The following is a 27557-nucleotide window of genomic DNA, read 5'->3' as shown; positions in this document are numbered from 1 at the left end:
AAAGTTTTGGGAAATTTACAGATATGTAGTACATTTTAAGCAAGTGTGACTGTGAAAGCATCACCATCACAAAAAAATTTTAATTAAAAAAGTTTAGAGACACTTTGGATACAGTGGGGGTGACAATATCAGCCAGTTTTAAGTCTCAGGTGAACACATAGATGGAGAGTAAACACTGCAACAGAAATAATGTGAAGATTTGTGGAAGGGTAGTAAATTGAAGCACTATGATGGTGATGTATAACCCTATGATGGAGCCATAGGAGTTTTGACTTATTAATGTGGTCAACAAACTATTGATCTTGCATAATAGACCATGTTAAAATGTTTGATATCTTCTCACCTTTATTAAATCCCCACTCCACTTTGAAACTGCTCTCTGACTGAAGCAAAGTTTTGCTTTTAAACTTTACTATACTTAGATACATACAAAATCATTTATATATTTATTTTATAAACAGAGTAATACATGCAAATTCATAAATAGCCAATTTAAAAAAACAAAACAATCATGATCAGTATGTGTAAGGAAAGTTGAAAATCCATGACATTTTTTATTATTATTTATTTATTTATTTATTTTTTTTTTACAATTGAAGGTAATCATTATAAAGGAATGTCACTACAGATTAAAAAAAGTCACAAAAAAATTACAAGCAATTAGAAATACTACCAGCAGTGTTATGTTCACTTTAGTATTTTGATGACATTCCACTTCTTCTATTATATTCATCAGGTACAATGGGTAGCGAGGTCATCATCGTGTACAAACGTCATCATTGCACTGCAAGAGATGGTACAATGGTTAAACATCAAATAATGAGCGAGAGCGATGAATTTACACGTTGGATGAACAATTTCTCATTTAAACTTTCTTTTATTGCATTTTTATATAGAAAGAGTTTGACAGAACAGATTTGCTCCTATTTTAATCAATCTGCCCGTCTAAACAGGCAACGTGACAGCTTGTGTTACACGTGCGCTACATCTGCCTAAGTGCATGCAAATGAAAACTTTGAGCAAGGTTCATTTTCCAGGAGAGAGAAATTGCTTCTATTGATATGTAAATTAAACAACCACAAAAACACAAATATTCCCACATCAAGAGGAAATATTTTAACAATCCCAAACCACAAAATGGTCATAATGTATCTGCAGAGGGCTGACAAGGGTCTTGATCAATATTGTGAATCAATCACAGTTTCATGTGCACCATAAATACAGAACAGACACTTCCTTTCTTTTGTCATTTCAAATACTTCCATTTTTTTCCTCTGACACATTTTCTAGCTGCTCAGTGATGGAGGATGATGCTACAATTCAGCATTTTTCAGCATCACAATATTTTTCCTTTTTTTGCTAAATATCTCTATTTAATATCTGCTCATAAATCAATTGGCTAGAGAAAATGTTACTACTACACCCTAATGTTCTGTTTGGGGACCTGGAGACCCTGTTTAACAGCTCATAAAACACACTTCAGATCGATGAATACGATGAGGGAGTAAAATCAATGTCAACAAAACATAAAGTGTTAAAGCCAAGCGAGCCTCTGGACAGTGTCAGTCTTTGATTTAAACCTCCCTGTTTTCTTGTGCCTCTGTATTCAAATTCTGATAAAAGGGCCAAAGATCAACCAGTTTTCTTGTCCTTTTGCCAAAACCTATTTTTGAAAACTGCCTATTAATGAACAAATTCTTACTGTGACCTGCTGGAATGCAACCATGAAAATATTTAAACCCGCGTAGAGCAGTTAAGTACTAACACAATCTTGCACCTACAAGACTGGGCCATAGCTTTCAACAGGAGGTCAAATAACAGAAATCACTTAACCTGGCCTGAACACATAGGCAAATCAGGTACAGTTCATTTAATGACATATATCCAGTTAGTGTTTAACATAGTTCTCAGGCTTGTTAGCTGACCATCTCAGCTGCCTTATTATTTATTGTAGAGCTTAAATGATGAGTCGATGAAGAGTTTTTTTAAGAAGAAATGCCAAACAATCTCTCTTTCAAGCTTCTCAAATGTGAGAAGCTACAACAGCCATTTTAATATCTTTGGGCTTTGGACTGTTGTTCACACAAAATAAATAATTCTCCTAAGACACCACCTTGGGCTCTGGGAAATTGCAATGGACATTTTCCCCTACTTTCTGACATTTAATAGACCAAACTATTAATGAATGGAAAAAAAATGCAAAGTTGCAGCCCATTTTGTTAGTGCTAGTTTGAGGATTAATAAAGATATCTTACTGCATATCATATAAATTGATGAACCAACTGTTTCAGGTTTCACTAAAAATACAAGAATAAGGATTAATGTATGATCATGCAGAGAAAGAACTGTTTATGCTTGAATGAATCAAAGCAGAAAGTGTTTTCCACCCACTTTTTGACAGGTTGTGGTGAGTGATACAGTTTGTGTCATGTGTTGTTTACTTTAACTACTTATCTGTGAGTATAATACAGATAAGCTGATACATGAGCAGCACTCCCAATTTCTAGGATACTACTTTGTATTCTACTTTGTTTGTCTAAACCGTTAACATGTCTTGTTTATGGGGCCTGAGACACACTGTGCTGAAGTTGAGACACACGGTGTTCTTCAGGGAAATTAGTTTGAGGATTTCCATCTCTAGACACAGATAACAATGGTAAACACAGTCTGTCAGCAAGACGACATAACTTGGTTTTAATCCGGACTCTGTTAGCAAAGCTTTAAATTTTTCAGGGTTTCTTCCACACAAGCATGTCAGATAGCTTGTGACTCACATTTGTTTCTGACACATTTTGAACCTTAGAGAAAACTATTCTGTTCCTGGGCTCCTGACATTCCTGACATTTGTTGATCTTGAGACAGGTCAAGCCTACTGTACATGCTGCAATATCTCTGACATGGTGGGTTTTGTGGGAAGCAAGCAACGGAGCCAGGGGGCAAGGGAGTTGGAGAAAGATGGACAACGAGTCTCCACTTCCTCACACTTTCCAAAAATGTCTTTAAACTTAAAATGTAAACAAAGTGTATTCTCACTTATTAAATTACATTTAAGACTTAAATAAATGTTGTCCTTTTTCTTGCGTAACATGTTTAACTATGTGAGCCTGTTTATGTCCTCGTGTTTAAGTACCAACTTTGAACACTGACATGACAACACCGGCCCTTTCTTCTCTTTAAATCCCACTGTGTATGTTACTTGGCAAAGTTCAACATTACTTCTACCACTATGTTAATAATGTTACAACTACATGACAGGCTCTTATGTGTTACAGTATGTACAAAGATTTTCCATTGATGCCATAATAATAAGACTCTGTGACATGTTAAACCTATTAGTTTCTCCATGACATTCTTGACATTTAATTCTGTGGAGCACTGCTGAAGCTACATGAAAGTTTTGTGAGAAAAACAAGAATATACAGTTTATTGCATAAATTTGTTATAAGACAGTCAATACAGGTTCTCCATGTCAGACTACTTATATGGTACTTGTATAATAACTTATTTGTTGTGTTTGTAGTGCATTTGCAAGTGCAACTAGAAGAAGAAGGTTTTGGGGGCCTATGACACAGACACTGACAGACCATGAAGATGGAGTAATAAGTGTGAAATTGTCTTTGAAGAGGCTACTCTGAAGGTGAAACTGAGTCTGCTGGGGGTGAAAAAACAGACTAATACATCAGTCCATTGTGCTTTAGTTAACACAACAATACCATTTGGTTAAAGTGACTCAGTGACTAAAAACCTTCACAATAATAATTTCTTTCATCATTTCTTGTATGTTTATAGGATGTCTTACCACTGGCCGCTGTCCTTCTTCTACTTTGGCTGAGATACCCAAAGCCTTGGAAATATCCTCCAGAGGTAGGTGGTCTCCCGGTGAATCCTGGATAAAGTGCAATAGGACCTTTTCTCCACCTTTGCAGAACAAAATATATTTCAGACGAATTATCAATCAATCAAAGAGGAGTAAGGGGTGCCAACTATTGCCAAAAAAGACTTTTGGTGGAGCCAACATTTTTAAATGGCGGAGTGAGGACAGAGTAACCTGTAATTTATTTCCTACAGCTGATTCCTTTCCATAAGAACAAGCAGCCAATGACGCACCATAATGACACACTAATAAAGGGTAAGTATAAATTACTTTTATTAAGTGGACACACAAAATGTATTAAGCTGCCTTAAAGTGTCTTTGTTGTATTGCTTTCCCTTTGCTATCCCATATGAAAACATCAACAATTGTGGTGCTAAAATCTCTAAAATGTTTCTAAAATCTTGTTAGTTTCTCTAATGTTGTGCTGTAAATATTTTGGACTGTGCCTCTCCCACCTGTTTGCAGATTCATTTTGGAGAATTATTAACCCAACACTTTTGTGGATACAAGAAATGAAGAAGTGAGCAAAGCAGCAATCCTGGGGAGGGCTGACGATGAGAGAGGGAGGGATTGGGAGAGCTCACTATGAACTTCCAACCACTACAATGATGTGATGCAGCATTGCCCTCTAGTGGAGAAACTGCAAAAATGCATTTCTTAGACCATTTATTTACGGTCATTTAAATGATCGGAAATAAGTCTGTGACATGCTACTAGGTCATTTACACGTTCCTTCTGTCTTTAATCTATGATTGCTTTTCTCCATTCACTTTTTCAACTTCACAAGCCAGACCCTTACTAGCACGTCCCTCTGGTGTATATTGATTGTACCTTTGGCAACAATGAGCATGCCTCCGCTCTGAAGCAGATCTCCTGAGAAGTTTCCCTGGATGCCATCAGCTTTGGCCTGAACACAGCAAAGAAAACAGGCAGTCAAAAGTTAGTCTGGGTCTCAGCAACTTTAGCCCTGCTTCTGTGACCAGAGGGCATACAAACCATGAAGTAATCAGATAGTCATGACGATATCTACCTTTGCAGCTACATCTCGTACTTTCTTCCCCAGAGCTGCAGGAACCAAACTTATGGCTGTGTACCTGAGTGTGAAAAAACAGTCTCTCAATTAAAGATCATCACAAGCTGGCTAATCTCTTGCAAAAGACAGAAGATTAGCACAAGTGTTCAAACCAAAGGAAAAGTGAAAAATGCCCATTGCAATTTCCCACAGAGAATGTCTTTTTCTTTTGACCAACAGTCCAAAACCCAGACATATCTTTTTTACTATCATTCAAGAAAGAAGAAAATCCTCACATTAGAAGGGCTAGAACTAGCAAGTGAATTATATGCTTAAAAAATTACAATCTGTTACTTGACTAATTGATTACTAATCGTTGCAGCAAGTATATACTTATGGTTAAGACTGATCCCTCTGAAAACAATTAACATCTTCATGTCAAAACATTCACATAAAGCAAACTGCTTCACTGTTACAAGAAGGGAACGTGGTTTTACTGTACTCACCTTTTGAAGCCTAAATCCTTGTAGCTTTTCTTTTGTTCATCAATGTAAATGGCTAAAAGAGAAGATTATGATGATTATTTATACAATCCTACAAAACCACTGGCTGTTGAGTGACGGGCTCTATAATCATGTCTAAATCCTTGTGACACATTTCTGTTACATAAGTTTGATTGTCAAAGGGTGACAATGCAGCGATTACGAAGTTACAATGAGGGTTGCTGCCGCAAGCTATGTAACAAAAAAAGTATTAGAAGTATAAGAAAAGTAGATACATAGGTCTACTTATTTCAAAGTTACCAAATAGATTCTGATCACACTTATAAGTGTTTCAACATCTCATAAATACCCTATATGGACAAAAGTATTGGGACATACCTCTTAATCATTCAATCCAAGTGTTTCATTCAGTCCCATTGCTACAGGTGTATTAAATCCAGTGGACAAGGGAAGGTCCATAAAGGCATGGTCGGATGAGTTTGGTGTGGAAGAACTTGACAGGCCCGCACAAGGCCCTGACCATAACCCTATTGAACACCTTTGAGATGAACTAGAACAGAGATTGTGAGCGAGGCTCTCTCATCCAACATCAGTGTCTGACCTCACAAATGCTCCTCTGGCTGAATGGGCAAGAGTTCACACGGACAAACTCGAAAATCTTGTAGAAAGCCTTCACAGAAAAGTGGAAGCTGTCACAGCTGCAAAAGGGGGGATCTACTTGATATTAATTTCTTTTATTTTAGGTTAAGAACGGGATGTCACAAAAACTGCTGTAGGTTTAATGTAGAGGTGTGCCAATACTTTTGTCCATATAGTGTATTTGAATTGCAGCCAGGTGATGGCAATCTGAACTGCACTGTCAGATCCTGTTTCACTTGATTATTTTCTTTGTTTGTTTTTTGGTTGACTAAACCCATCACAATTGGGGAGAGTTGGTTTATTGTTGTTTATTTATGCAGTTGGCACATTTTCCTTTGTCACTTTCAAAGATGAATGAAAAGACAGAAATAAAAGTGACCAATTAATAGTGCAAACATTTATTTAGTGGATCAGATTGTGTTTTATATTTTAGAGTGTACTCTTGTGTCAGTGCAATGCAAACATAAAAGAGAACTCTTGTTAGCATTCGATGAGTAACTTACATCCTTTGAAAAACCCGCCTTCCTTGAATTCCTTCAGACCAAACTCTTCTGGTCCAACTCCCACCAGCGCTACACCGCTGGCTCTCAGGTTCGGCTCTAGTTTGCTGATCTCTGATGCTATCCAACGACACACCTGACAGCCAAACCTGCGCAGGAAGAAAAAGACCACCGGCTGGTTCTGCCACAGAGACTGGAGCTCTACACTCTGCAATACACACAGAGGGGAAAAACCCACAATGAAGCAGAGGAACCACAAAGCATGTGACACATCGGCAACAGATACGAAATGAGTGTAGGTAGACTGTACTAATTTGATCCGTTATCAGCGAAACCTCATAGATTCAAACAATATTATTAATACATATTCACAACTATTCCCTTCAGACCATCATTATGTCACCCTGGAGGCGTGATTTAACAACAGATAGGCCTATAATCAAAGCTGTGAGGTAGCCTAATTGCAGGTTTCATACAATTTGACTCAGCAAGGAACACATGCCTCTAACAGAGATAATCTATAAACACAAACCAATCAACCGAATAGATACAACCAAGAAGAGGAATGCACAAAGCTAAACAGTCAGCCAGTTTTATGGCTTACCTCTCCAGTTTCAGCGCTCTTCAACAAGTTCTTTCCAACTTGATCGAGATCGACGTTTGTCATTTTCTACAACAAAGTTACAAGAGATGTACAGTTCGTGCAGTAGCCTGTATAACCTTGTAGTAATAATGTTTGAGTAACGCCAAAGTCCTTATAGGCTCTATAAAACGTCTACTGTAATGCCCGTCAGCAGTTGCAAAACAACTGTATCCTGATACGCCCACTGAAGACTGACGCCCAATCAGATTCTGCTGCTGCTGAACAAACAGCCAATTACAGCGCACGGTGTACGTAACGGAGGCGGGACTTCGTAAGTGCAATTTTCAGCACCACCAAATCAACCCAAACTGGTTTTATGTTTTGTAATCAGAGTAGCTTTATTTATTTATTTATTTATTTTTAACTTTACTGTTTTCTTACACCTTGTGCTGCGCTTGCAACGCTGCCCCACCAGTTTTGATATGAACTCAAAGTGAACATTTGAAAATATTCAGTTTTTCAAAATGCAGGTTGCATAAGGTGTGTTATAACGATAACTATGTGAGCTCAAAGGTAGTGAGATTTATTGCATGGTCTCTATTTGCTCACTTCCGTCGCTTTTTGTTCCATCCGTCTGTATTCTGTTAACTCCTTGCTCCTCCTGTAGCCTACTTTGATTTTAATCTGTTGCCACTTTATGCTTCTCCTCCATTTCAGATGGAAACAGGTTTCATTTACACTGGGGACGCTGGGGATCTATGGAGGACTGATCCTGACAGATTAAGAAATAAATACATAAATAAATAAATGCTCAATAAATAAATAAGCATCATATTAAAGGCACAAAAATAAAGTTAATAAATAAATGTAGGCAGTAATTAAATTATACAATGAGACATAAATGTATACATCTCTTTTAATTAGCTTGTTTATTTATTCACCTTTGTATTAATTAAATTATTTATTTATTGTCCATTATAATCTTCAACTTTATTTATTAATTACTTCTTTTTTAAATGTATTTATTTATGTGTGTGTTTTAATATATTTTGTCAGTTTTATGCCTACATTTATTTATTTACTTTATTTTTTGTGCAGTTAATCATATGCTTATTTATTTATTGAGCATTTATTTATGTATGTATTTATCCTCCATAGGGGACATGTCCCCACCACTTTTTGAAAGCATAACTTGTTAAAAAAACATTGAACGTTGAAATATAGCTTGCAGTTAAATAACAAATGAAAAGGCCTTTGAAAAGGTTTATTTTCACATTAAGAAAACATGCAATGCAATTAAAATATAGAAGTAACAAATGTGCATTGTCCAAAAAAAGGAACTCAAGCTGATAAAAACAAGCTACTGATTAGAAAATGACCCATAAACGTGCTGCACCAATCAGTAACTTTAACAACTTCTTGACACACTTCTTTTTGGCCAAGTTTCCGTTCTCTCCCTTTGAACATGACAAAAGAGGAGGGAAGACTAAATCATGACTACATATGTGTTGCCTCAGCAGGGAGGATATTACATGAGAAAAGTTGATCTTCAGGAGAAACAGATCTGAAAGCAGCACAGAATACCTGAGAGCTGCACTGACTATGGATTCTGTTATATTTATATATTTTGAAAAGTCACTGCCTGAATTTTGTGTTTGCATTTCCACCATAGATGTGTGGAGAAACTTTCACCAGAATGCAGAAAATGAAGTGTCTACCTACCTATCTATCTATCTATCTATCTATCTATCTATCTATGTGTGCGAAATATTTAGCAATTGTAAGTTGCTTTGTATAAACGCATCAACTAAATTAATGTAATGTACAGGATTCAACCAGGATATCTTTGCATTTCCATTACTGTAGCTGTCTTAATGCGATGGTGCATTACATCTCCTCAGGGATCATTTAAGTTTCAGTGTTTTGCACATCAGGTTAGGATGTAGGCCTAATTAATTTCATCAGTTTATTTAACCCATTTGTTAACTATAGCTGTCAGACAAATGTAGTGGACTAGTGGAGTAAAAAGTAGGCTACAAGATTTATAAATATAAAGTAGCATGAAATTAGAGTAGAAGTATAGCGTACCTCAAATTTGTACTTAAGTAGGGGTACCAAGGGGTAATGGTGCTGATCATTGTTATCTAAATACATGTTTGTATGTATATTCGAGCAAAGGACGGATTTGCAGATCCGTGTTTTCAGCGGGGACTGTCCCCGGTGCTGATGTTGAAGGGAGGGGCGTGACGTCACGGGAGAGGCCGGGAGGAAGAGGCGAAGGGGGAGAAGAGAAGAGGGGAAGAGGAGAAGGGACGGAGAGAGAGAGCGGGGGGATGACTACATGGAAAAAGGGAAAACAAAACAACAATCATGACTCCTGTAATTCATCCTACGTGTTTTATAAATCACTATGTTTGGTCTGTTCACCTACACAGTTTGCCGCAATAAATGACGAGCCTCCCCGATAAGGTAATTATCATCTTTCACGTTTCAATTTGCACGCCTGCTTCATCTTCTGACACAGAGCAGTCGATTGTGTGGTCTTCACCTTAAGAACCAAATGTCAAGTTAGGGAAAATAGCAGATCATTAGCCAAATAGACATACAAAAAAGCGAACGATCGGTTACGTGAAAGGATCTGTAGCCTATTGGTCAAATGTTTAGTTTAAATTTGAGCGATAATGATACGTTATCCTTGTAACTGTCCTGAAAGCCACCATTATAACCCCCAGCGGCTCCATTGTGTCCGATTAGAGCTTCCTCTATGAAAAATTAAAATGGAAACAGGCTTTCCTGAGAGCGGTGCCGCATACTACACTGCTGTAGTCAGCCACGCCGAGCACATGGGCTTTGCGCACAACACTAACATGCGCGTTGGTTGCAGTGTGTCGTGCCCATCATTGCTGTTTTGCTGATGACTGCAGTGTACTCTTGGTTGCACTACATAACCATTAGCAGCACTAAGTTGCTCACATGACTACCATGCTAGGCTAGCCTACATTGTGATGATCTTGAATGACCTCCAATGTAAAACCCCAAACAAGTTTTAACTTAGTGTAATACCCTTCTATAATGCTGCAGTGTAAGCTGGCTTGAGAGAGATGTCATCCCCGGGCATGGGCACCCCCAGTGACCCCCTTTTGGCCAGTCCAGGAGGGAGGTTATCCACAGCTCAGGAAGGGATCTGGAGGAGCTCACTCCCCAAAACTGCCAGCTTCCCGACGTCCACCACTCGGCACCTCAGTCATCGGGCAAACAACTTCCAAAGACAGCCAAAGCGTCGGAAGCTGATAAGACCTTCACCACCTCCTCCGCCCAACACACCCTGTCCCCTAGACCAGCTGGACCTTAGTGAGCTTCCCCCGAGGCGTACCTTCCAAGAGCTGCTCTTCAATGGCTGCATCCTGTTTGGTATTGAATTTAGCTATGCCATGGAAACAGCTTATGTGACTCCTGTGCTTCTGCAGATGGGCTTGCCTGATCAATTCTACAGCTTGGTGTGGTTTATTAGTCCCATACTGGGTAAGTGAACAGCAAGGCGAGATGAACACTCGGTGGAGAGGGATATGAGATACATCATCATGTGATTTGGCTGTAATCTTGTGCAGCTCTTTGGACTCTAACTCTGTCCTCCTCCTGTGTTTGAAGGATTCCTCGTTCAGCCTCTCATTGGAGCGTGGAGTGATCGTTGTACGTCCCGATTTGGGCGAAGAAGACCCTTTATTTTTGCCTTGGCTATAGGTAAGAAATGTACTCCAGCCATTTATTATTGTATTTAGTAAGTACAATGGTCAAAACTGACATCCTGACTTTTAGTGGATAATATGAAGGAAAATCACTAAAACACTGGATTCTACACTTCCCATAATGCAGCTTGATACACATGTTTTGTTTGGCCTTTCCTTTCTGGTAAATGCAGATGTCTCTCAAACTCCACAGCCCAGTGATAAACACAGGCTTTCTGTTAAAAAGTGTAGTCTCCAAGCCCACACTGAGATACTTTGATTTTTCTCAGACTTGTCAAAGCTGCCCCAGGGCCGCAGGAGACATTACATAACTGTTTTGACTGACTTTGCACTACTACTGTAGTCTACTTTGGACTACTGTAAATCCAGTTGAGTGCTCCTTCACACTTATTAAGAGGTCTGTTGAACTCTAGTGCTGATGCTAAAAAAAATCTTTCTTCTGCTTTTCTCCCTCGTAGGTGCTTTGCTTGGCCTATCCCTGGTGCTGAACGGGCGGGACATTGGAGGTGCGCTGGCTGACACGGCAACAAATCACAAGTGGGGAATTATCCTGACTGTGTGTGGTGTGGTTCTGATGGACTTCAGTGCTGATTCAGCAGACAACCCGAGCCATGCCTACATGATGGATGTGTGCAGCCCAGAGGACCAGGATCGGGGGCTGAACATCCATGCTCTACTTGCAGGTAAGAAAACACTTTACACAGTCACAAACTCAGGGTTACTTTATCATTATACAGTTGTTGCGTAGGTGATGGCAGCTGTAACTTGATTTGGCAAGACCTGAAATAAAGCTTTAAGGCATCACCAGTCATTGCAAAAAGTATTTTTTGTTTCTTAACTTGTCCTGCAGGACTAGGAGGTGGATTTGGCTACATTGTAGGCGGCATCAACTGGGACCAGACACAATTTGGAAGATCAATGGGAGGTCAACTGCGCGTCATATACATGTTCACGAGTATCACTTTGGTGATTGCCCTAGCCATGACTCTGATGAGTATCCCCGAACGGCCCCTACCAAAGAGTCAGCCGAACAAAAACTCCAGCAAAAATCATCTAAAAAGCCCCAGCCTCCCTCTCCCTCCCTCTCCCCCTGTTCCCCCAGGATCAGCTTTGGGACTTGATGAGGAAGATGAGGATGGCCTTTACAGCTACAATTTCTCTAGAAAGTCTCAGCCGTGTAACTCTGACCCTCTGGCCCATTCTTGCAGTGCCAATGCACGCCTCTGTGCTGGCCTCACTAGCCCGATATCGCCCCTGAGCCCCCTCACACCAAAGTATGGCAGCTTTATAAGTAGGGACAGCTCGCTCACTGGCATTAATGAGTTTGCCTCCTCATTGGGAACCTCTTATATAGACAGTGTGCTCATAAACTGCTACACAGGTCAGCAGACAGCACAGGTCCTGGCCTCCAACTCCACCACTGTGCCCCTGCCTCCGGGCGACTCCCCTCCGCCTGACGAGTCCACACAGGGGGCAGGGAGCCATTCTGTGGGACAGACCCAGGCTGATGTGGTTTCTCATCCAGCTGGGGAAGCTCAGGATGCAGAAGTGCCACAGCCCGAGGAAGATGGAGCATCTCAGGTCAAAGCTGGGGCTCAGCCTGGTGCAGGGTCACATCGTGGCTCTTCTGCTGGTATCCTGAAGCGACCCCAGAGTCTTGCACTAATAGAGGAGCCCATGGCAACCCAGATTGTTGGGCTGGAGAACGGACGCAGGAGAACAGTGACCTTCAGTCAGCAGGTCAGTCAGCATTTTGAAAATGACAAAAGTGGTTTAGTCAGTCGCCACCCCAGCATTTTTTAAACTCATTGTCTTCTGTTATCTCTGATGAAGGTTGCAAACATTTTGTTGAATGGGGTGCGCTACGAGAGTGATCTGAGTGAGAATGTGGAGACAGGAGAATCCCAAATGTCCATGAAGCTGCTGTGTATAGCCATCTACAGGATGCCTCCGTCTTTGCGGAGCTTATGCACTAATCATTTTTTGGGTGAGAATAATCACTATTTAAATGTAGTTGTACATAAAGCCCTGCAAAACCTTAAAATGCATGTTTTATATTTAATAGTAGCTGAGAAGATACTTATTGGTTCTATCTAGGCTGGCTGTCCTTTGAGGGCATGCTGCTCTTCTACACTGACTTCATGGGAGAGGTTGTGTTTGAAGGAGACCCCAAGGCACCCCATGACTCTGAGGCTTACCAACGCTACAATGCTGGTGTCAGCATGGGCTGCTGGGGCATGTGCATCTATGCATTCAGTGCTGCTTTCTACTCAGGTAAGCTACACTCATAATCAGCAATTTTAGTGTAGCTCTGGCCAAGGATGACTAATTTTACCAGGAATTTGTCTTCCTTTCCTTGGAAAGCTTTACATTTTGTTCATTCTGGTTTGTCCTTCACCTTCCAGCCATACTGGAGAAACTGGAGGAGCGTTTCTCTCTTCGCACTCTATATTTTTTTGCCTACCTGGCGTTTGGTTTGGGCACAGGCCTGGCCACACTATCCACCAACCTCTATGTGGTACTTTCCCTCTGTGTCACCTATGGGGTGCTGTTCTCCTCTCTATGCACGCTGCCTTACTCTCTGCTATGTGAATACTACCAGAGCCCCCAGGTCAGTATGTAGATATGTAACATACTAATTTGTAGAGTAACTTGTAGTTGCTTGACGGTATTTTTCCAGAATTAACTGAAAGGTGCGGTTCAACATTTTGGGAAATTTGCTTTCTTGCAGAGTTAGGTAAAAAAGGTTGAAAGTATAAAGCCAAACCGCTTAGCTTAGCATAGCACAAAGACAGGAAACAAAGGCTTACAAAATCTACCTATCAGCACCTCATTAATTAGCATGTTATATCTAGTTTCGATCTGCACAAAAACACAATTTGTGGTGGATTAATTGCCTGATTGTTTCATTAGCTTTATAGGTGCTAGTACCCGGGCTTTTATTACCTTTGTTTAAAACCAGGCAGCTGATTCCACCTGTTTCAAGTCTTAATGCAAAGCTAAGCTAGCCAGATACTGGCTGTAGCTTCATATATGGCGTGCAGACGTGAGATTGGTATGATTCTTTGTATCTAACTCTTAAATAAGAAAGCAAATAATGTTGAAATATTCCTTTAACGCTGTAGTCATTTATGGTACACCACATAGATTGATCATTTAACAAAACTGTGTATATGTTCCTCAGTTTTGTGGCTCATCAGAGGAAGGGACCAGACGAGGGATGGGGGTGGATATCTCTCTGCTCAGCTGTCAGTATTTCCTGGCTCAGATCCTGGTCTCTGTGGCGATGGGACCTCTGACCTCACTGGTGGGTGGGGCCCAGGGAGTGATGTACTTTTCAAGCCTGATGTCATTCGTGGGCTGCCTGTACTCCTCTCTCTGCGTGGTGTACCAGCTTCCCCCCCCAGAGGGTGAGCCCCCCGAAAGCGAGACCCAGCCACTATTAGTACACATTTAGAAAAGCCTCTTAATTTACTTTACCTCACACACGCACACACACACTCATGCTTAGTGTCCAAGTGTGTTGACCTTCACAGCACTGACAGGACAAACACTGCACACCCTGCCGCACATTGTACAGCACAACTCCATATATTGTTTCACACTGATCAGCACTGTTCTTCTCAGAGCTAGACAGACAGACAGACAGACATTGGCCACTGCTCTAATATGTGTGTTCATACAGTGTGTGTGCCCATGCATTTTGTCCTAACTTTTGCAAACGAATGTGTGACCTTTCTGAATGCAGTGTGGGACAAGTTACTTTGTGTGCGTATGATAGGGAGACTGTGAGTGACCTCTCTGAGTATAGATAAGCCTTAGCTGATCTTCTGTCTGATTCTTTGCTATATAATCTTGCATCATCTTTTCTTGCTTGTTGGTGTTTAGTATAGAAATAATGATCACTACCTACAGGCTAACCACAGCTTTCCCCCCTCTTTTTCTTCCTTTTATCTGTTGCCTAACGTCTGCATGAGCTGCAATGTAATCTCTCAAAGCCTTATGTTAATGTTTTGTTTTCGGTCATACGGCCAAGGGAATGTCTACCTGCCTGTTTCTCTGAGTTAGCATATTAGCATCACACCGTATGCAGGATTTTCTGACTAAATGAATGTGCTGCCAGTTACAACTCGCACTCACCATCTATGCTTCTTCGTTAATTGAGGAGCTCTAAAAACCCACGCAAAATTCACATTAAGCTTAACAACGCTTAATCACAATTATAGTCTGGAAGGGCTTCACGTTTACACATTTTAACAGCAAATAAAAACAACACTTTCCACACAGTCTAGTCATCATGACACTTACCAGTGTGCAATCCTCACATTTCACAGTTATGTGCTGGGTTAATTAAGTTCCAAGTCCAGTGCTAATTAAGTACTTAATCAGCATAGAGCCATGACTAATAGGATGACACACACACACATGTTCATACACAAACTTTCAAAAACACAGAGAAATGTGTACTGGTGGCAAATTCTGTCTGGGCCCTCACTAAGCCATGGACAGCTGTTGAGCTGTCAGCCTACTCCCGGCCATGCCATTGTAATAATGACAGTGATTCTTGTCATTATCAGGAAGAGGAGAAGTTGAAACTGGGGTGTGAATCAGCATTCAGTCGGAAACCCAACATAACAGAAGAGCAGCAAACAGGGAGAAGACTCATGTGAACTATGGGGTTACCCTGAAGGTGGACAACATTCAAAAAAAAAAGACTGGGGGTTCATGGAGCCAGCAGCAAGTGCTTTTTGTCATCATTAGGGCGCATGATTACGTTAGAAGGCTTCTGCTCCACCATGCTCAGCCCATCAACTGAGTATAGCATATACCTTACATCTGTTAGCAAAATTCTTCACAGGAAGATTTCATCTTCATTCCCTTTTTCCACCTTGGATCGGCAAAATGGTACATATTTTTTGTTTACATCTGTTGTGCCATGGCAAACAGTATGCTTTGTCTTTTCAGCCTCAACAGCGCCATCAAGCCTGACTTCAGGGCTTTAACACAAGGTCAACTTTATAATCTGTTTCAAGCCCACCATTGTGATTGTTTCATTGACTAGCTCACACTCTGAATACCATTATGGTGCAAGTCATAATTGCCATCTCAGCAGAACATCAATAGTTACCCACTATTAAAGCCTCCTGGACAGACTGGATGCACACCGTGCTAACATTTCTGAGGAAACACTAACTGTAAGGATCATGCTGTTGCAGCTTGCTTGCAAAAAAGCAAAACACTGGTTTGTGTTATATGGTACCACCTATTGCTTAATATTGGCAGTGTTACTGTAAAAGCAACTCTGATTCAGGGTTCAGTTAAAACTAAAATGATCATTTTGCCATGTTTGACTCCTGTGTCATTTATTGTTTAAACTTTTTTCCACTGCCTATATCGGTCTCCCCGGTTGACTTGATAAATAGTGATCTGCAATCTTAAAATGCACCACTTGGGGGAGCCAGGACATACAATACAACAATCCACTGATTCTGTGCACCCTTTTCCATTACCAAGTCAGTGAGATTACTCCTTTTCCTTCCTGCCATTTTCCATGTTAAGGGGGAAAAAAAAAATGGGTCAAATGACATCATCTACTTATAAAGCCATGGTTTTAAAAGTCAATAATGGTCCATAAAAGGGTGTCATACACACAAAATGCATATACTTAAGTAAAAAGACATTTTATTTGTTAATCAGAATATACAAAGCAGTGGCTGAAGTAACCAAATGTCATTCTGGTTCTGAAAAAGGCAGTCTTGGGACTCAAAACTGGGCTACCCAGCCATAACATAAAACTCATTGACAATGTAAGAAAAACAAAGTATAAATGGTACAAACTTGCGTGGAATGCATACAGAACAAATGACCAAAGATTTAAGATTTAAGAGGGGTTAATCAACATTGCAAAATCCTGCCTCCATAAGATCAAGCTACCTTATCATGGAGGCGCAAGACAGTGCCCCTTTATTTGCACCATTTGTCATGTTAACAGGGCAGCCAATCCAAGGATTAAGTAGCAGCTCAACATAAAAAAAATCATGCCTCAACTAATTATGCTAACAACTGTCCATTAGCCCCTGCTTAAAACTTATCTTTGGTCCTTTAAGTGAATCTGAGAGGTCAACATGAGCCTTTGAGTGGGTGAGCAGCTGCCTATGTGAATGAATCATCTGGTCAGCACTGGCATTAATAGAGATTGTGCTTCTAGCATACTGGTACAAAACCTTAAATGAAAAAAACGATCTCATGGTGTGGCCCTATTTGTACAAGTAAAAAAAAAAATACTCATTTTAAAGACCAATAAATAATATTTCATAAAAAAGGATGCAGGGCCACTATGTTTCAGGACTCCAGTGCAATGTGACATGGGAGCAAACAAAAAGAAATTTCTCAGAAGGTACAGAAAGCACAAGCTCTACAACACAATGTTGACCAGGCTGATCAGACAGTGCTGCAAACAAGAAGCAGGGCAGAGACCTAAGCCTCCACTTCTGCCTCTTTTGAATCTGCCTCTTTTGAATCTCCATTTTCCTCTGTCTTCTGCTTTTTTGTCTCCACCTTTTCCTAATTAAAAAAAAGAAAAATATTTCATGCATTAGCAAAGATCAAAGTTCACCAGATTAGTCAACACATTAAAAAAATAATTATGACTGCACATTTCAGCCTGGTGACAACTCACCTCCTCCTCTTCAGCTGCACGCTTGGCAGGCTGAGCGTCAGTCTCCCCAGCAGGGGGCACCTCCTCTGCATTCTCTGTAAGGACAATTTGTCACAAAATACATCATTTATTGGATGTAATTAAGAAAAGATTCATGAAGAAAAAAAATCTTGTCAAAGTAGTTTTCCACTCCAGACCACACACACAAGGTAAAAGCATTTGAGGCAAATAAGAAGCAACAAAGTAGGAAATATAAATATTTTAAAACAGTAACACTGCCTTATATGAACATACCATCTCCATTCTTGTGTTTCTCCTCTGTGGGTTCTTCCACTTTGTCACTGTGATCAGCACCATTCTGAATGAAAAGAGGGAAATGTCTGTCAAGTAACACTTATGTCATGATCTGGCTTTTGTTATGGAGCAAAATTGTAAGGATTATGGACAATGTTGCAAACAGAGAGGAAACATTTAAAACACTGAATCCCAAGCATATTTGAAATAATCCTCCCAGTCTTACATGTACAGACTCTTCTGTGAACACAGGCATGTGTGTGGAGCTCTTATTACTCCCCAGAGGATTAGCTACCACGCTAGACTTGAGACACCAATAGAAACGTCCACAGACTTGCTAACTAACATCTGTGCCATTTCACAACCCAAACAAAGCACTGTGTGGAAAGCAGCTGAACTGGAGGGGGAGGCGGTGCAGCGACACCTGCATGATGAGGGGTGCTAAGACAAAAAGACCATGAGGCTAGTCCTCCAACTCACTGTGCCATTGGCAGGTGCGTCCCCGTTGTCGGTCTTCTCCTCCTCCTCCTTCTTCTTCTCAACTTCTACTTCTTTCTTCTCTTTCAGCTCCTACAAAATAAAAGCATGCAGCTTAATCAATGTGATGTTCGGCAACGACTTTATTCTGAAGTGCCAGACGTTCCTACCACGTCTATGTTTAATTGAAAGAAAGATCCTTAACATATCTGCGATAAAGTATAATTCAAGAAAGAATATGCTAGATAATTCATTGGACCCCATGTTGAACGTCTTTATCCCAAACCGTAGACTAACGTTAACGTTACTGTGGCTTCCCGCCCACAGCAGCAGCTCCGCTTCACCAGCTGTACAGTTTCTGCCGCTTTGTCTTCTCAACTAGACATTTTTAGCTAACCACATCACATATGTTAGAGTTTATAGACACATTATTTAGCTCTTGAAGCTGAAAATTACATCTAAGGCACCTCTGCGGGGTATGGTCGTCGACAACTGACATTTCACGGTAACAGTCATTTGTAACGTTAATTTACATTTTCCCCAATTAAGGTTTTTAACTTATATGATGTAACGTTACCGTTAACGTTTACTGCTACCGCCGAATAACGTTAACCCACCGTCGTTTAACCCGAGCTAGCGAATTAAACCAATTGTTAACACAAATAATAGAATAACTTCAAAAAAAGTTCTCCCGAAATCTTTTAACACGACTGTTCAACCAAAAAGAAAAAAAAACGATATGAAACGCACCTTGGCTGTAACCTCTGCAGTTGCGGTCGTGTCAACAGCTGTGTCGGCCATGGTTAATTTGGTGAATTAATGTAAATAATACTCCTGTTCAGAAAAAAATGTTTTTTATTTCTTGGCTCTTTGCCTTCGGTTGCTAGTCCAAAGACGCTGAGAGAGAAATGATGTCTTCCAGTCTCCGCTTTTCTCTCGAGCTCGTTGAATATCCACTCTCGTTGGATACGGCGGGTCGATCCCGCAGACGATTGGACAATGTCGACCACCGGAGTATTTCATTGGAGGAATATCTTCTCAATCTTGACAAGACATCCCGCCTACTGAATATCTCATCGTTGATTGGTCAATTGTTTTAAAGCGCTGCACTGTGACACTAGTTCTTTTTTCCCCACTACATATCAGTTTGATTTTTTAACCTAAAATTTGAACAATGGATGTAACTGTTAAAGTTATAATAACCCCATAAGCATAAACTGAAGACTGAATATTGTTTTAAGTAGATATATTGTAAAAGTTTATAAACTTATGCCCACGGACGGCATCTTTTGTCTTAGCGCTCTTTCTCTGCTTACGCAGGGTATCAAATTACATGCAAAAAGGAATAATATGACGATGTGAAAACCATGCGGCCACTCCTCCATTCTAAATTTAACACTACTGGGTTCCTGCTTAAGTGTGCTTACACTTTCACTATTATACAAACCTGGTGGATTGAGTCAAACCAGTTACAGTGCAATGTGGACACACATATTATAATTAAACAATTCATTAGTCTATTACAAAACTAGATCATCTAAAGACACAACATACCTGCATATGCCGACAACTATTCATCCATTTTACAAATTCAAAATATTTTCAAATGTTTAAATTGGTCAATGAATAATTGTTTCATATCAAATTATATTAATTGCTACATATCATTAGATTATTATATTTCCTAATGAAGTATTAGTAATTGGACAGTAGTCAGTAGGGGAAACTAGTTGTCCATTTCAGGCTATATTTGATAAATGGAAAATGAAAAAAATCATAAACCACACACTGGCTGAGGATAGGCCAAGCAATAAATGTGTGGCTTTGTGATTTGTGAGTCTAACAGAGACAGTAATGGGGTGTGGTGTGGTGTGTGTGTGGCACAGTAAGTGTTTCTGTGTCTACAGTACTGTGTGAAAACCTTTAGATCATGCATTCAATACAAGTATTTTCATTATACATTAAAGGTGATACTGATTTTTTATTTCCTGGGAAAGTCCACTTTTCCAAAGCTGGTTAAATATATCTATCTGAAGTCAAGTCAAAATTGCACACAGATCTAATACATATGCTTGCAAAGAATGGGAAATGATAGCTTGCACTGTATGAATACAGTATGATGCCAGACCTCAGTATTTCAGGTGTAACTGAAACAACAGGATTTGAATGTTATATCGCTCCAAACATTTTTCCTTTTCGCTGTTAATTAAGAGACCTTTGGTCTTGTTGAGGGTTTTCTGATGTCCCAACCTGGCTGTTTTCCTTCTCATTCAGACATTCTTTGCGGTGAACTTTGTTTGCCGTCTCTGTACTCACTCATCCAACTGTCAAACCAAAGGAAGTGGCAACACACAGCTTTGTGGGCTCTGAAGTCTGTAGTTTAAGCCTGCATCTGGTCAGTGCCTCACTGTCAGTTAAAACGAAGGCAAAATGTGTTTCATCAAAGGGGAAATCTAAACGTTTTGTGCCATGACACTGACCTACACTTGAAGTCCTCAAGTTTCAACAAAATCATTTGACCTTGAACAACCTTTTTTGCCACACCTATCATTGTTTCTGCCCACACACAGCTATCATTCATTTTCATAAAACATTTACCTGTAGTTATCAGATGGTTGTCAGAGCAACAGAGTAATTTCCAATTGCTCAACCTCTAGTTTACAAAACATAATTGCATGTGCACCACATAAAATGACACCACTTTGACCTGGATATTATTTTTTTCTTGACAGTCATGTATGTATTCTGAATTTCGTATCCCAACACACTCAATGAGGATATCTTGACACAAGTATTTCTTAATTTTAGGCCTTCCTAGGACCTAATCCTACACTGCCTCAGTTATCTTCTCCATGCCATGCCAGTTTTCAAGCCACTGATTTTGAAGAAGCCTCAAGGCCTGATTTAGTCATTCACCTCACATTCAGCTGAAATATAATTATGAGGACTGTAATTACATGCAGAGATCAAAGGGTTGTGTGTCAGTGTTCTAGCTGGTTACTTGGAGATTTATTGTCTATCTCATATAAGGATGTTTTTGTTTTACTTAAGCTGGGTCTGTTGTTCTACTATGACATTTTACCTGGCAACTACACCAGGAATATATGAAAATGTTGCAGATTGTTATGAACAACGAACAAAAGATAATCGCATTAACACAGCGTTAGTTTTACAACATGTGGTTGTTGCACAAAGCAGCAATGAAAGACATTAATCATGTCACTGCACTTGAAGACAAGGGCTTATCTTGGCACTGCATAAAGTGTTGCCATTTTATTTAGAAAATGAAGACCATGTGGAGACTGCAGTGCATTGAAGCAGACATCCACAATGTAATGGCCTCTAATGGCCACGCACAGAAACTTAAGTAGATCCATGGTAGGAACAGAGGAGCAGGCTAAAAAGCAGCAGCAGGCATAACTCACTCTTTTTGTATAACTGGAAAATGGGAGCAATCAGAGAGAGGGGGAGTGTTTGTGAGATCATTTCCTGTCTTTTTCCCCCCTTATTTGCCTACCCCAACATGTATCCACGTGCCATCAATCTGTTACAAAGGAAAAAAATGGAATCTCTGGGCAGCCTGTTCATTCTGCAGGTAAAGAAGTGAACCAAACTTGCAGAAAGTAGGGCAAGTGAAGGAAAAGTTGAAAAAGAGATGACATTTATGTAGTAGTTTTTAGAAAAAAGAGTGTTTACCACACTTTCCACAAGTAGACACTGGAAAACTTTGTTATGCTATTCAATGCAATGCTGTATAAAAGAAAAGCCTCTCTGTGTTCACAATGACACATGTTTGAAAGTAAATGACATTTTGCAACAGTTCTCATAGCCTGGGGAAACATTTCTTTGAATGTTAAGGTGTTCTCTGCTGTGCCAACAGGTTAGAGGATATAGGATGGGAAGTACAGCACCTTAATTTTACCTTAATTTCTTCAGAACAAAGGACTGACCTGACCTGAGGAATGTCAGTGCTTGGGGGGATAGAGCAAAGTGGGGCCCATCAAAGAGCAGAGGTCAGGATTAGGCGGGGGAAGGGTCTCGATAATTGGAGGAACTGGTGGGGCTAACTGAGCTCCTTTGTTTTGAACAGCGGTGTCCTGCATGGTCTGGCTGGCTTTCCTGCAGAGTACCGGGACAACATTAAGTTGACTTCTCACTGGGACTCTTCAGTCGACTGCACAGTGAAAGAGAAAGGGCGCGTCTATTATTGGTGTATAATTAACACAATTAAGTACAGTTATTAGTGATGATAATAAAAAACACACAACACTAGTAGTGCTGCCACAAAACCTCCAGAGGGTCATACTAAATTTTCACATAAAAACTGAGATGTTCCTAAAGAAGGAAATTTTATATAAACTGGCACGCAAAAATAATGCTGCAGATCTATTTTTAATTGAAACAACAATTCATTTTTGAGATGTCTTTATGGTTGAACAAAAACTAAAACATTCTTTTTTCTTTAAAGAACTGTATTTGACATCATATCAAATTATTTTAGGAACAATAACAGCACATTCCTACCAATCAATAACAATACAAATACCATAGATAAAAGAAAATAAAACAACAGCAAGACTACAATAACCAAAAAAAACAAATATATAAGTCCATAAATATATGGATGGCATAATTAAACATAATAAGTTCAAATTCCAGGGGTCAATAATGTTAAGTAAATAACTAAAATTACTGAATTTTAGGTCACTGCAGCAGCAAATAATATGATTTAACAGTTAGCAATAAAAACAGTAGCAGTACACCAAATGTGTGTGAACTGAGCATTCAATGCAGTACATTTAAATAAATAAAGCAAAAGTACAAACAGAAGTCAAGTAGATAAATGGAAAATCTATTTATTTTTATGCAGCATCAAACAGTAATATGAAAAACTATATCTAAGTTTACACACATAATGTAAACCAAAGTTCCTCAGAGGCTCGGTGCCAAGAGATCCTGAAATCCTGCGACTCTGGATTATGTTGGGTCTGTTTTGGTTTACATGTCTTCTCAGTGTTGCATGGATTAGTCTGCAGGTGCTGTGAGGATTTGGAAATTGCCAGACCTAGTGTTTTCCAATACTGCAAGTGTTTTGCTCTCTGTACACTCTGGATTTAAAGTAGCGTCTGCCACTATTTCAACCTAGTTCAATATAGGATTTATTCATGCATGTGCGCTGTCTCCTTCCCTGTTTTTGATAATCTTGGGCAGGATATCATGATGCAGCCTAACTCGTTATTGACTCTGTTTCTGGCTCCATTTCTGATGCACAGGAGGTGACTGCTACTGGATGTAAAGTAAGTGTGAGGAGGCATTACCATCTCTTAAAACCAGACTAAGAATTCTCTCCATAAAATGGTGTCTTATCCCATCCAGGTGAGGGGAAAGCAGTGATCATATGTCGAGGACTTCAGATATTTCAGCGTCTCATTATTAATGAATGTGGGTAGAACGGATTGTGAGATGAGTGATGATAAAATGCAGACATCATACCGGACCATGGTGCTGAAGACAGAGTTGAACGATAAAGTAGGCTTCTTGGCTGCTCATCTTCAATTTGACTCTCACCTATCAGTAGTGACCAAAAGCAGTTGAAAACCTCAAAATCCAAACTTGATGGGGTGCAACAAACCAAAGTCCTTATACCCAGGACATGCCGCAGGGACTGCATCTCCCAGCTGGCATGGGAGCACGTGGTGGAGGTGTCGGAAGAAACTCGCAGGGTAAAATGTCACCTGGGATATTCTACTGACTCTGTTGCCACAGCAACTCTGACTCAGAAAAGCTGCTAGAAAATTAATAAACAGATAGATAAATGGACAAATAGATGGCAGATAGGATGTGTATGTGTAAGTATTTACAGTACAGAAGCCAAGATACTGTATATATTGTGTAAATTGTATACAATTTGTATATATACAATTTGCATGTAGCATGTACGCAATAGTAAGAGACAAGCGCATTTCAGTCCTTGACCATAACAGTGTCAGATTGCAGTGGGAGGAAGTACAATATATCATCTGTCAGCAAGCACTTTGCCCCTCCTAATTGAGAAATAATACATCACCATCTATCTATCTGTCTATCTATCTATCTATCTATCTATCTATCTATCTATCTATCTATCTATCTATCTATCTATCTATCTACTTTAATATAACATGTGATCTCCCAATTATTTAAAATTGTCCTTTACTGTAGGTTTCATACACCTCATAAACAACAAAACGATTGTGCTTGAAAAAGTAGGTTTTTTTAATGTTTTTCCTCTGCACTGCTCAGGTTTTGTGTCAGCTGTACTACCTTACTTATTTCACCTCTTAGCTCTACCCCTGCAACTGCCATGCCAGAGAAAAGTGGAAATTTCCAGTAATTCCTACTGCTCTGAACAAAATGCTCCTCCTCCTTCTAGTTTCCCGCCTTTCACTCTACCTGCTCCTTCCTGTTGCAAACTTGCCTGAAGACCTCATGGCCCCTTTGCTGCTGAACCCTGTGGTTCACATAAAACATACCGTCTTTTTATGTTTCTGGCATCATCACTGGTCTATATATCTCTGTAAGTTTCAACAGATAAATGATCCTTGTATTGAAGATGTTAAATATTAGTGCGTTTAAACCATAGTGTATTTGGGTGACAGCCAGATTAGTGTATTAAGTAAGTAAAATGCTTTTTTAAATCTATCATTAGCATTGATCTTTCTTAGAGAGATTTCCCAACACTTTCTTTGCTTACTATTGATATATAACAGTACATATAATCTTGTTACCCTCTGGATTACTATTAAGGGTTAAGCTATGTGTACCTATTACATTAGCTCTTGAATGATGAACGTGGGTTGATTTGGGATTAGAAAACAGATGGTAGATTTGCATTTCCATTTCTCTGCCTTATAAAATATTCTGGTGTCTGGTTTGTTTCAGAGATATCACATGCTCCAAAGCTTGCCTACAGCTGACACATGTGAGAATCAAGAAATGTGACCAAAGCTTTGGAGATGATAAAGAAGGTATAGGAGTGGCTCAGATATGGAAAACAAGATGATATCAGTTAACGTGTTTACAGACTGAGAAGTCTAGGCTATTACTACAACTGTGGTTTTATTACTTCCTCTTAATTCAAGACCACGATATAACCATGTACACATGAGCAGTGCTGACGCTTGAGAGAGAATCATTTGAGATAAACCACAAATACAGACTGGAGGCAGCTGGAGTGGTGAAGTTTGAGTGTGTTGATGGTATGAGGCACACTGACCTTAGACCCATTGTGAAGCACCAACAAAGAGCCATCTGCACAGCAACCAAAGCTGAGATGAGGGACTCGCACACAGGGGGACCAAGGGGGGAGGAGGGACACAGGGACCTGGTGAGTGTAGAAAAGAAAACAAAGCTGTGATAAAGAAACATTTAAATGGGACTTGATCAGCTGGATCATGTCTGAAACATCAAAGGAGTCAGTGCTAACATCTAAGAGGTTTGTGCACAAAGAAAACAAGAAGCTGCACAACCCAGAGAGTATATGGATCTTTCCACTGCTGCTAAAGTGGAAGGCAAGAGCGGCTGGTCTAATCACTCAAGAGCACATTTCCTGCCTCCTGCATGATGAGATGAAGTCAACTGAAGCTGTTCGAGGCTAATATTTAACCCCAAACTAGATCTCTAACATGGTGGGTCTCATTCATTCTGCTAGCAGAAACATACAGGCTTTGTCTCTGCACTGATCTGAATTGTAATAATATCTTTAGATCTTTAGTTTTAGAGTGTTACTATTTTGGATGTGAATAGTTTTTATAGTGCAACCAAAATTTTGTTTTCCTTTTCAAATGGAATACGGTGTATTTCAAAATGGTGAAAAGAAAGACAAAATGGTGTCAGGGACATCTGTAAAAAAAAATCACAAATGTTGCACAGGTAAGACATGAGAGTCAGGATTGCTTAGCAACAGCAGTAAAAAAAGATTCTTGCAGCCTGTGTGGTAACAGAGAAACTGATCCTGCTGCCACCCAGTGGTGGACTGCTAGTACAAGGTGGGAATAAAGCTGGCACTCACCAAAGGCTCACTTCTTACTGCATGTATGTGCAGTAAAATTAAATTACCACAATTACCTGCAAGGTGTAAACCTCATAACTGAAAGGAGGACTTGATGGGGGGGGGGGGGGGTGATATCCTCTTTCCTTCCTCAATCCTGTTTGAAAATATGTTCACTGATTTGATTGGCTGGAAAATGCACCAACTCTAATGGCGGGTGGTTGCATAGCAACACTCATGGGAGGGGAGGGTGGGATGTGGGTGGGAAGGTGGGAGTGTTGGGGGAGGTGGGGCGTTCCTCAAGGGGATGGAGCATTCTGGGTGCAGACAGACTGACTGGGGAAATACCTGGCACAAATCCCAAATAAACAAACAAGTAAGAGAGAGAGGACATGGGTATTTTCCAAATAAGTCTTGTGTTGAGATAATGGGAACAAGGCTTTTTATAAGTGCTAACACAATTTGTTCTCAGAGCAGAACAAGACTGGGGACAGGAAATGGAGAGCATTTTGAAAAGCTCGCCTGTAGTGAGATGAACGTTGACAAGAACTTTAAAACACATAATAAACCGCTAGTCGCTTGAGACAAAATGGACTCTAGCATTAGTTTTTGTGGAACTGAGAGAAACACTTTTATTGGCGTAAGAGGACATGGGGCCGTTGTAGTTGGTAAGGTCTAACAGTTTAATGAGGAACAGATGAACAGGCCGCAGACAAGCACGGAGATCCAAGATAAGAGTGTGGGGAAACACTACCTGTGCTTGCATGTTTTTGTTTGCACGGCTGGGTGTGTAGGTGTTTCCAAGAAGATGTATGGATAATTACCTTTTAATTAATATGAGTTGGACTAAACACAACAATCCCAACAGCCAGCAGTGTATACAAAAGAACGAAAAGAAGGACTAAAATGACAAGAGATCATGAGGTGCAAAGCAGATGGACACTAGAGAATGGGGAAGCTAAGGAAGAGAAAAGGTGGAAAATGTGCTTATATGGAGAGGAGGGGTTTTTAAGGAACTGGGGTTTGCTGCTGGTAGGTGCAGCCTGCAGAAGAGGTGGGCCTTGGAAATGGCTGATGCAGGCGGTCTCTACAGGCAGTGAGGACTCTTTGTCAGGAGTAGGAAATGAGGTTTCTGTTGTGATTAAAGGGAAGGTTTCTATGGCAATGTAGAGAGCCGTGTGCACAGAGAAATTGTTGGGAGTGGAGGGGGCTAAGTGAGAGTAGAATTTCAAAGAAAGCAGC

The 27557-nt window shown here is 40.1% G+C and overlaps 3 protein-coding genes across 4 annotated transcripts; 1 reads left to right on the top strand and 2 right to left on the bottom strand.

The window, feature by feature from the left end:
- Nucleotides 1-433: 433 nt before the first annotated feature.
- Nucleotides 434-7340, bottom strand: prxl2b (peroxiredoxin like 2B). The gene is made up of 7 exons (XM_038695919.1): nt 7133-7340; nt 6532-6736; nt 5393-5444; nt 4905-4968; nt 4706-4781; nt 3800-3918; nt 434-784 (listed from the first exon to the last, which is right to left on the bottom strand). The coding sequence occupies exons 1-7, from the start codon at nt 7193-7195 to the stop codon at nt 758-760; spliced, it is 606 nt and encodes a 201-aa protein (XP_038551847.1). The 5' UTR covers nt 7196-7340; the 3' UTR covers nt 434-757.
- Nucleotides 7341-9397: 2057 nt separating this feature from the next.
- Nucleotides 9398-16201, top strand: slc45a1 (solute carrier family 45 member 1). 2 transcript variants are annotated; one of them, XM_038695917.1, is made up of 10 exons: nt 9398-9580; nt 10193-10633; nt 10760-10852; nt 11316-11540; nt 11708-12597; nt 12691-12844; nt 12955-13131; nt 13263-13468; nt 14042-14267; nt 15435-16201. In XM_038695917.1, the coding sequence occupies exons 2-10, from the start codon at nt 10213-10215 to the stop codon at nt 15461-15463; spliced, it is 2421 nt and encodes an 806-aa protein (XP_038551845.1). In that variant the 5' UTR covers nt 9398-9580; nt 10193-10212; the 3' UTR covers nt 15464-16201. The 2 variants fall into 2 exon arrangements, with proteins under 2 accessions (XP_038551845.1, XP_038551844.1); XM_038695916.1 differs by having other exon boundaries at nt 14042-16201.
- Nucleotides 16202-16517: 316 nt separating this feature from the next.
- si:ch211-222l21.1 (parathymosin) lies at nt 16518-19219 on the bottom strand. Its single transcript, XM_038695918.1, has 5 exons — nt 19037-19219; nt 18290-18379; nt 17810-17873; nt 17537-17610; nt 16518-17421 (listed from the first exon to the last, which is right to left on the bottom strand). The coding sequence occupies exons 1-5, from the start codon at nt 19085-19087 to the stop codon at nt 17335-17337; spliced, it is 366 nt and encodes a 121-aa protein (XP_038551846.1). The 5' UTR covers nt 19088-19219; the 3' UTR covers nt 16518-17334.
- Nucleotides 19220-27557: the final 8338 nt, after the last annotated feature.

The sequence above is a fragment of the Micropterus salmoides genome, unplaced genomic scaffold (genome assembly GCF_014851395.1).
Source record: "Micropterus salmoides isolate LMB-PRFRI ecotype aquatic unplaced genomic scaffold, ASM1485139v1 Ms_hic_scaffold_4, whole genome shotgun sequence".
NCBI classification, from domain to species: Eukaryota; Metazoa; Chordata; class Actinopteri; order Centrarchiformes; family Centrarchidae; genus Micropterus; species Micropterus salmoides.
This window is presented reverse-complemented; position numbering and strand designations above follow the sequence as displayed.

Bases quoted from the DNA above. Each gene is read 5' to 3' on its own strand.
- slc45a1 (XM_038695916.1), top strand. From the start codon at position 10,213: ATGTCATCCCCGGGCATGGGCACCCCCAGTGACCCCCTTTTGGCCAGT. The intron at 10,853-11,315 runs GTAAGAAATGTA...TCTCCCTCGTAG, and splicing joins TATTTTTGCCTTGGCTATAG to GTGCTTTGCTTGGCCTATCC. The intron at 12,598-12,690 runs GTCAGTCAGCAT...TCTCTGATGAAG, and splicing joins CAGTGACCTTCAGTCAGCAG to GTTGCAAACATTTTGTTGAA.
- prxl2b (XM_038695919.1), bottom strand. From the start codon at position 7,195: ATGACAAACGTCGATCTCGATCAAGTTGGAAAGAACTTGTTGAAGAGC. The intron at 6,737-7,132 runs GTAAGCCATAAA...TGTGTATTGCAG, and splicing joins AGAGCGCTGAAACTGGAGAG to AGTGTAGAGCTCCAGTCTCT. The intron at 3,919-4,705 runs GTACAATCAATA...TGTTCTGCAAAG, and splicing joins CATGCTCATTGTTGCCAAAG to GTGGAGAAAAGGTCCTATTG.
- si:ch211-222l21.1 (XM_038695918.1), bottom strand. From the start codon at position 19,087: ATGGCCGACACAGCTGTTGACACGACCGCAACTGCAGAGGTTACAGCC. The intron at 17,611-17,809 runs GTATGTTCATAT...TTGTCCTTACAG, and splicing joins GAAACACAAGAATGGAGATG to AGAATGCAGAGGAGGTGCCC. The intron at 17,422-17,536 runs GTGAGTTGTCAC...TTTTTTAATTAG, and splicing joins GTGCAGCTGAAGAGGAGGAG to GAAAAGGTGGAGACAAAAAA.